This window comes from Anarhichas minor, unplaced genomic scaffold (genome assembly GCF_050575085.1).
Source record: "Anarhichas minor isolate MPS153535 unplaced genomic scaffold, ASM5057508v1 ptg000027l, whole genome shotgun sequence".
Taxonomy (NCBI): Eukaryota; Metazoa; Chordata; class Actinopteri; order Perciformes; family Anarhichadidae; genus Anarhichas; species Anarhichas minor.
Window position 1 is genome coordinate 5,314,552 of NW_027466473.1, and position 10,108 is coordinate 5,324,659.

Genomic DNA, 10,108 nt, shown 5'->3' on the forward strand with positions numbered 1-10,108 from the left:
AAAATGTTGGCTACTATTAAGTGTAATGATAAGGTCACAACAAAGTGTTCTTTGAGAATCTGGCATTTTAATGGCAGTATGATACCAGAGCAGCTATAAAACAAAATGCAAATAAAATAAGGTCAGTGTTTGGACTATTCATCATCACGGACGCACTATAACTCACTCCACTACTCTGTGGGAACATCACGGCTCTATTCTATTTGAACTAGGGTACCGATCCAACTGAAAAACGGTGTTTCTTTATGCGCGTATATGTCCGAGTAGCTAAACTCTGCTCCCGTGCGTTCTTATGCTAATGCTGGTCTGACATCAGCAGTGAGATCAAAGCAGGGCAGTGGGTAGTACTTTTAAAGCTGAGTCTGCCCCCCCCCCCCCCCCCTCAGGCTCAGTCACTCTCTCAGCCCTCTCTGTCCCGCTCGCACTCACCAACACCATGCGTACCTGTCCGGAGCTACTCCACCACCCCGTGCTGGATTTTACTCGTGCGTCTGGCTGATAGCGACAACAGACGACTCACTCTGAGAGGATATTCCGAGATTTTTTTTTTTAATTCTTCTTCTTCTTCTTGTCTGGTTTAGTTCCAACGGTGAAAAGCAGCGCGCGCGGCAAAGGTGAGGAGAAACCCCTTTGGTCGGAGGAACAGTTTTGTTCTGCTGCTGTTAGTGAGCGATGTATAACAGGTTTGGGATTGTTGAGTGAGTAAAAAGCCGAGGTTATCTGCTGATAATTAAAGATACGTGTGGGAAGTTAAGGATAGGAGAAATAACTGCCTTTATATTACAATGATGCATGTTTGATTTATGTTATTATCATAACAGATTGGCCTATTATTATCATTTATTGTTATTATTATAACAACTTCCATACAAGCTGCTTCTTTTTGTATTTAAAGTGACTTTCTCCTCATGAATACTTCTCTCATTCTCACATCTCGGCAAACAACACTATTACAAAGGTTATTATTAAATATTTATATATCCTTGTCCGACCTTGTGTCAGTTAATCTCCACTGATTCAATCGTTAGGGAAATATGATGAGCAGTCCACTTTGTGTGCCCGGTCCCTGCCCAGCTTATCTTGGCTCGGTGATAGACACACATCGGATGGTGTGTGTGTGTGTGTGTGTGTGTGTGTGTGTGTGTGTGTGTGTGTGCGCGTGTGAGGCTATCAGTCTTTATCTTTCAGGGGGGAAACAGGAGCTGCCATTCAGCCCACTTCGGCCAAATGTAAATTTAAACAGTTAAACCGACTAAACAGACGCGACGCCAAGCGGCAAATAAAGACTGTAGGCTAAATGCTCAGTGGATATCTTATTGTAACCAATAGTAGGCTGTATGGAAGGCTGCCTGAGTTTATTATATGAGCCTCCAGGTCAGAGTGCTCGCAAAGCAGTTGGCCAAGTGAGACGAGTTTCACCTCAGCTCATTTAAATAATTAATATCTCACAGTTTCAGCGGAACTGGCGCTTTAGAAGAAAAAAAAAGAGTCCCATTATCAGTAGTTTTAATGCGGTCTGTTTAAGCTCTCTTCAAAGAGTTGCTTATCGACAGCTCAGCGCTATCAGATAATGTCCCGATGCTCTGACGGAAGATTACCGCGTTGATCCCGCTGCTGCCGCTCTTTCTGCTAAATTCTTCACGTGTCCCCGAGTGGAGCGTGAGGCGACAACTAGAACCGACTTACAGAAGCTGGTAAATACAGTTGAATAGCAGGGAATAAACCCTGTTGGCCTGAAAGCTTCTGGCGCAAGGTTTTTGCTTTTTAGAAATACCGGGTGACCAAAAAACAACAGACAGCAGTATGAAGCCATTTCACATTCACAGAGTAAAGTCAGACTTGTGCCTACTGACACAATCTGCAGGTAGGCCTACAGCTTTGGACCCCTCATTAAAATGCAAGAGATGTCTTTGTCTTAAGGTTTCATTGGAATTACTGGTTCCTTGTGTTTATTTGCATGTAGAAGGAGGTTGAAGCGTTGCATCATGGATTTGTTCTACAGTGTGCTTGAACTCCTACAATAGTGTTGGTGAACTGAAAAGCACTACCTTTCCCCTTTTTTCTATCACATAGTTTTTCTTTATTTAATGTGCGCATAATGTTCGAGATTGTCGATGTAAAAGTAAAATAATATTCCATCATCTGAGTATTCCTGTGGTCAGATTTGGTCTGTTTCTAAATCTTCGTGTATAACCTTGTAAGCTTTCCGAGCGCGCGCAAAAGGCTTCCACGCCGCATTCAGCTCATCGGGAAAGAAATGCTTAAAAAAATCTGCATTGCCAAGTCCTTGACGTTATTTATGTTATTAATTGCAGGGTTTAGAAGAGGAGGCCGTGCCATGAGAGTTGACTTTCCAGTCTGAGCCGAGAAGCCCGAACGGCCCCCTTTGTGTTCGTGTCCTGTGTGTGAACTGGAGCCACCGTCCCACCATGAGGAGCAGCTCTCGTGTCCTGCCTCTTGGTGTGCTCGCAGCTCTGCTGCTGTCTCAGGTCTGCTCCGGCATCAAATGGCTGTAAGTATTCTCAGGAGGGGCGCCGTCTCGTTCTTCTGGGCCTTCGCATTCAAACAGCGTCCAAACAGACGACGTCATGAAGATACGCAATATTATATTATGCGTCCGTGTGCTTCTGTGTTTTATGGAGAGTGGAGGGGCCCTTGGCAGCTTAGAAATGGGCCCCAGCATTCCTCTAGTTGCTCCTGATCAAGGGAGAGGCCATTGCGTTCTGTACATGTGTATCTGATGAAGGGGACAGTAGATTAGCGAGGGTTTCCGAGAGATATGAAGGGAAAACATTTCAGTAAAAGGAGCTCTAAGATCTCAGATCAAAAGCCCCCCCCCACACACACACACACACACCAGCTGTTTAATATGAAGAAGATGAGAATAGAGAATAAGGCGGAGGTGACGGGGCGTCATGGCGGTGCAGACAGTGCCATTGTGTGTAGTCTAGTTCGGCCTCAATCAGTGTAAAAATAGTGTGCTGCAGAGGGATGCTGTAAATGTTGACCTGAAATGTTGCCTGTACTGAGCACCACGCTGTTTTTATGATACAGTAAAAGTAAACAATCATTTTGGAAAGTCCGTAAAATTCCCAAGCTATTTTTCGAATTTGCTTATGTTTCAATTGAATGTTTTGCATGGTTTTGGTTGCTGTTCTCATAAACGCTTTGGTTTTTTTTTTTATCCCCGTGCCTCACGTCTGAGCTCTTAAAAAGACTAAACTTTCTGCTTGTGCTTCCATGGCCTCTTATCAGAGTGAGTGCTTGTAAGTCTCACAGCGGGAGGACTTAAGCAGATGTGCCCATGAGAGCTGGGGATGGCATGTGCTAAATCGAAGCCCTCTTACAGTCCTCATAATGCACAATGCGCAACGCAAAACAGATGCGGCTGTAAACACCTGTGAGTGCCGGGTTACCACCAACCCAGCGGAGTCACAGCTTATCATTGGGCACCGAGCGGCGGCCCCCTCGGCCCCCTTAATGCAAAACAGGCCGAGGTGCAGGCTGCGCCGCCTGGTTCTCACGAGCTCTCTGCAGACACGGAGAGCAGAGAGCAGAGCTAACCTGCTCCGCCTGCGGTTTCTCTATTAAGTTAATACTCAATAACTTTAGAACGCTTAAAATCAAAAAGTACACCCTCTTAATAGTGCGTAAACGGATGATTCATGTCAAACTGGGGCCACAGAGGACGGCGCTTTCTGTGGTGGCAAATCTATGTAGTTTCTCATCTGACTGTGGATCTGAATTCAGTGGGATTTTTTTATATTTCCTGGAATATCTTGAGGCCTCTTCTGTGCTTTAACAAAACAAAAGCGCTGTGCCAAGAACGTGTCACTTGAATTTTATGAATCCTCGGCTTGACGTTCCTTCGGGATTTTCACTGCGATAACATGGTTCTTCTCCGCAACACATGCCAAAATGTTTCCCCGCCTGAAGCATTATCTCTTTGAATTTTTCAATTGTTTGTTCCTGATGCGTCTCAGGGGCTTGAAATGTGTGTACGCAAGAAACTAGAGCGGCAAACACAGCTCTGTAACTAAAACTCTTTCTGAGCAGCGTAAACGTGATCATTTTACAACTCAGCAATGACATCAACACTGCTTGATAGTATTGTAAAACGCATACCTCTTCCTTGTGTTCATCCCTTCCCCTACAGGTCGATATCACAGGCCCCTGCGTCCTTACACATCAACCAGACCCAGCACTGTAAGCTTCTGCCCGGCCTGGTGTCCTCCCAAGCTCAGCTGTGCCGCAGCAACCTGGAGCTCATGCAAACCATCATCACGGCTGCCCGCGAAGTCAAGAAGACGTGTCAGAAGACCTTTGCTGATATGCGCTGGAACTGCTCCTCCATCGACATCCCCGTCGACACTCAGAAGTATCGGCCGGATCTCGACCGCGGTACGGCCATTATTATAAACCGTTTGGAAGGACGGCGCGGATGCTTTTGTTTCTAAAGAGCCGCTCCAAGTTTTTTTCTTTTTTACCCGCAAGAGTCTGATGTTATTGGTCATGATTGACATTCAATGAATAGCCAAAACCGAGGTTGTTAAGTGCTGCATTTACTGCAGTTCAGAAACTGGTGAAATGATCCTTAGGCCCTTTAACATCTGCATGTATTAACATGACTGCCACATAAAGAGCTTTGATACAGACAAATGTCCTTTTCAAAGATGATTGCCTCATCTTTCCTCTTTCTTCCGGCCAGCCAAATTATTCCATCATTTATTCCCGAGGAGCTTTAACCAGGAACTAGTACTGAAGCTGTTTTTAAATGAGACCCCCACATACAACATGCGTTCATTCTGCATGATAATGAAATAGCATTTTTGATTACCAAAATCCACAGCATTATCTGTTTGCTTTGCAGTCCGTCTTAGCTCTGTCTAATGCCCAAAAAGACCTTGAGTCAGCCAGAGGCAGTTGCTGTCTTGTGGGGGGGGGGGGGGCATGGCTGCCATTTGCCAAATGAACAGTCTGCACCAAACAGGAAATGGCTCATCTCTGTCCGGGGATGGCTTTGATCTAACCAGCCCACGGTCATACGTGATTTCTTCCCTTACTTCCAAATTGCTCCCCGGCCTTTAACATATGTGCTTTCCTGTGTGCTCACATCACCCCCACTTACATCAGCGCTCACTCTGCGTTACCACGAGAGGACTGATGGACTATGTTTGATCGTTTCATTTTGTGCACTCAATTTCGTTGTTCTTTTTTTGTTCACTGAGAGCTCTGAGAGGCAAACGGGACAGATGGAGTTCAGAGAAGTCGATTATACAGCAGAAGTGCTTTGAGACCGTTGGAACCAACCGGAACCAACATAAATTAAAGCTGTCCATTACACGCCTCATGCTAAGGCTCAAAAAATACATTATGACAAATGATAACATTCTGACAACCATAAAAAAACAAACTAATCTCACAAAACCTAAACGAAATATACTGTTAGCTCCTTATATTGCGTAAATATGATTTAATGTATTACATTTCTGAATCTACTGCTTTGCTACTAATTACTGCTAGAGCTGAAATGATTAGTCAATTAATCAATCAAACAGCAAAATAATTGCAAGTATTGCAATAATTGATTAATTATTTAAGTCATTTTCAAAGAAAAAATGCTTAAACACCTTCTAACAGCTTCTAAAATGTGAGGATTTGTTGCTTTTCTTTGTCTTGTGTGACAGCAAGCTTGAGTTTTGGACCGTTTGTTGGACAAAATAAGATAACATCATCTAGGTTTGTGGGATATTGTGACAGAAAACTTCACTATATTGTGATATTTAACAGACAGACCAAAACATTCGGGGACTAGGACCAGGTCTTCCTTTATTTTACCATAATTTAGTTTTTATCTTCTTTGTGTCGACAGGAACCAGAGAGTCTGCATTTGTCTATGCCCTGTCTGCAGCGACCATCAGCCACACCATAGCACGGGCCTGCACCTCCGGAGATCTGCGGCTGTGCGCGTGTGGCCCTGTTCCTGCGGAGATCCCCGAACCGGGCTATCGCTGGGGCGGCTGTGCTGACAACCTGCACTACGGATTGATCATGGGCTCCAAGTTCTCTGACGCGCCCATGAGGATGAAGCGTGCGGGCTCCCACGCCAACAAACTGATGCACCTACACAACAGTGAAGTCGGAAGACAGGTAAGCGATGTGGCCGTACTTTTGCTCGTTTAAAAATAAGTGCAAAAATGCAAATAAATGTTTCCTAATATGTTTTAAATTTTTTTTTTTATAATGGGCACCTCATTTTAAATTGTAAATGTATTTGTGTACAATTTATTATAGAGGTGTTCCAACACCGATACCAGTAAACAAAATGCCTTCGTTACAGCCTGAAACACTGGATCGCGTATCAGCGAGTACGTGATTCAATATCACGTTATCATTTCATTTAACAGCTGATTAGCGCTACACAGGAACAACAACCTGATCCGTACAGCCTGCCCTATCGCTACTGCACATGTGTAAACTAGTACTACACGCCTGGGGTTAAACACTCCTGTGCACGTTTTCTTCCTCATATTGCTACATCGTGAACAACAAAAAGGAGAGCTAGTAAACGTTATATTAACGCACTGGTATCGGATCGGTACTTAGTATCTGTCGATACGCAAGTTCAGGTATCGAAATCGGTATCATGAAGGGAGAACTGGAATCGGTAAACATCTGTAATGTTATTTGACTGACATGTACTCTCTTATATGTCGTCATGTCTAGGCATTGAGAGAGGCGCTGGTGATGAAGTGTAAATGTCATGGTGTGTCCGGCTCCTGCTCCATAAGAACCTGCTGGAGAGGCCTGGAAGACCTGAGGGAGATCGCCATGGACCTGAAGATCAAGTACCTGTCGGCCACCAAAGTGGTTCACCGGCCCATGGGGACGCGCAAGCAGCTGGTGCCCAAAGACATTGACATCAGGCCGGTGAGGGATAACGAGCTGGTCTACCTGCAGAGCTCCTCGGACTTCTGTGCTAAGAACGAAAAGCAGGGCTCCATTGGCACCCAGGACAGGTGAGAGCGCCGCGTCACTTCCTTGTGTTTGACCGTGCATGAGAAAGAGGGGGATATTTGGTAGCAGTGATGGTGTTAGATTCGTTAGCACGACTCACTCAGCTGAGAAAGAGGAAGTGACTGATCCTGGATGTCTGCTCGTCCAGGATGCTGACTCTAGCGAAGTGCTGTCCTGTCTGGTGGTCCCGTTTCGTTTGCAGGCCGGCTGATAACAACCAGCGGCCCCTGAGAGTGCTCCGTCTGTGGCTTGTCTGAGCATGTGTCACTGAAAACGCCACTGCGACTGGAGTCGTCGTCTCGCTATCTAATGACTAATGCCGTTATTCTTAGGACTGAGTGGACTCGAGCTGATATCGGTTGGAGGGGGCCACACAAATGAGGAAATAGTCCGCCAAAGATAACGGTTTATTTGCGCCGCTGGTTGGGACAGTGTTAGGTGCTGCTGCTTTGTGCTCCGTGAGAAGCTGGTGGGCAGCAAGGAGTCCATTTGTCTGAGGGCCTGACTCAGGCGGAGATCGGTCTAAACACTATCAGAGGACTTGGGCACAAATATGCAGCACTAGCTTGCAAGCTTGTTAAATTTCTCAATTTTCCATAACTGAGATGCAGAAAAGGACAGCTTGTTTCTAAGGCTTTACAGTCTAGCTTTGAATTTAAAGGCAAATTATGAGGATGACTAGTTAGTTTGCTGAAGTTTCTCTGTTAGTATTAAAACTCGATCCTGTGTAATTTCACTAACATCACCCCGCTGATCATCTGTTTAACCAGACTTTAACAGTTGAGTAAGCCCCTGAGGATAAAAAGCTCCACTAAATATGACTGTCATATCATGTGTCCCTCAGCCATTGGGCCACTCTCCAGATAACCAGAAGACATGCTTCATGTCAAGGACACTGGCTGTGCTCGATGCGTCCGCTGTCTGCAGCCTGATAACGCGGCAGACTCGCAAATCCCGCTACATCGGAGCTTTGGCCAAATCAGGAGGCGCCCGCTTTGCTGCCGCTATTACATGAACGCGTGACGCTAATGTTTGTGTTTGAGTAAGTGTGAGTGAACATGCGTGGGAATCGATTGTTCCCATATGTCTCAACTAGGGCAACCTTAGCTATACGTGCCACCATTGTCAAGCTGCGGCTTAATCAATGGCACACAACGTTTGCAAGAGAGTTTTTTGGAAATGTATTGTGCCATTGCCATTGTGTGGCCTTTTATTTATGGTAGTTTGATTGATTTGTTTCCTAACCTTGCATTCAGCTAAGACCCGCCCTACTCTGCCTCTGATTGGCTAGAACTTGTTGACTTCTGTGTTGAATTCGTTAAGTTTATTGCTGATGAACCAGATTGGTGGAAGTTTGGTAGGTCAATAACTTCAACTCAGATGTGGATGTTGAAAAATGTTGCTACGCAGGTTACCTTTCTGGACTGAATGAAATTACAAATCCTTTGGAGATTTAAATGTTGATGTGGTCATAATTAAACTTAATATTAATCTTAATGTTGATAAGGCACACTGATTAACAAGAGAATTAAAAACTAGCACTTCATATCAAAGACGCTGCCGACCCCTGGTCTAGACCGATGCTCTCGGGTTTCTCAAACCTCCCTGCGTTCTAACACTCACTCACACAATATCATCTCACTGATGGCCACTTTTTATCGTTATTTACACTTGAACTGACCCCGCTGCTGTCTACATTGTTAGCTCTGACCCATTCACAAGACCTGACAGCTGTGGATAGAACGAGAGAATGTGGGACAGCCAAAGTTCATTTTAGCAGCAGTTCCTGATGGATAAAATGTGATCACTGATACGGAAAAAGTGTCACGGCATTGGGAAGAGACGCGCTATTGAAGCTTGTGCTTTGGTCTTAAATTACTGTGCCTCTGCGTCAACCAGCAGATGTGAACTTCAGAACGCACAGTGCTGTCTTCTTTCTCCATTCACAGCACGGAAGTGATATAACAAAATCATCTCGCTCCTTTTGCGTGCTTCCCGGCTCCCACCAATGTAATAAACCTGTCTTCCTCCATCTCCTTCGCTCCCGCAGCCGCCTCAGTGTCTCCCTCAACACGCTGGTCATTAACACTCTGCCATCATAAAACAATGCAATTATGTGGAGAAGACAAGCTAAAGAAAGGGAGGGGCAGCCCTGTGTATTCAGTGTGATTTACGGCGGGGCTATTCTCTGCTCATTCAAGAGGCTTTAGGCTTCTGAAACGCTCAAAAGGTTGAGGCACACAGGACGGCTCTTTTAAAAGGACTATTGTGTGCTTCGTACAGAATACTTTTGAATGAAGCTGTAAACGTAATTGTTTTAGGCAGGAAACCACACTGAATATCTGAACATTCATAGCTGGTTATTCAGTCCTCCAGAGTACTTTTTCTTCATCTTGTTGAAGTAAATATGTATAGTTGTAACAAAAACTAAATGTCTGATTGAACATTAAACCTTTTTTTGTCTAATTTCAGGCAGTGCAACAAAACCTCCCTCGGCAGCGACAGCTGCGACCTGATGTGCTGCGGCCGTGGCTACAACCCGTACATGGAGAAGCTGGTGGAGCGCTGCCACTGCAAGTACCACTGGTGCTGCTACGTCACCTGCAAGAAGTGTGAGCGGATCGTGGAGAGATATGTCTGCAAATGAGTGTGTGCCGCCGACCGGCCCACCCGCCAGCTGCCCTCTACTTGTACCCAGTCTCCCCCGAGGCTACAGATTAACCAAAGCACTACAATATGGAGAAGGCTTACTTTTGTCTTAAGCTTTAGCATGTTTAACTCAACGAGACCTGGTCTATTCTCGTGTCAGTATCATTTTTTGTATAGAATCTCCAAACTGCCGATTGGGCTTCTGAGCTTTTTTCTCCGCTTCACAAAACCTGGAGGTGGAGAGTGTGGCGACTGTGCCAGTTCAGGTGGTGACCGCCGTCCTCCTGGGTATTTCCTTTTTCTTGTTAATAATTATAAATCCCCCTAACAGGGATGTTGAAAGTCTATTTTATTATATCTCTAATAAAAATAAATAATATAGGATTTTATGCTGGAGGAGAGGGATTTCTGTCTTTCCCCCTCACTAGACAGAGACTTGTGT

At 45.1% G+C, this 10,108-nt stretch overlaps 1 protein-coding gene across 1 annotated transcript; it reads left to right on the forward strand.

Moving 5' to 3' along the window:
- The first annotated feature begins 2,429 nt into the window (after positions 1-2,429).
- Positions 2,430-9,664, forward strand: wnt11 (wingless-type MMTV integration site family, member 11). The gene is made up of 5 exons (XM_076102292.1): positions 2,430-2,512; positions 4,157-4,401; positions 5,873-6,150; positions 6,727-7,019; positions 9,490-9,664. Exons 1-5 carry the CDS (start codon positions 2,430-2,432, stop codon positions 9,662-9,664), a joined length of 1,074 nt encoding a protein of 357 aa, XP_075958407.1.
- Positions 9,665-10,108: the final 444 nt, after the last annotated feature.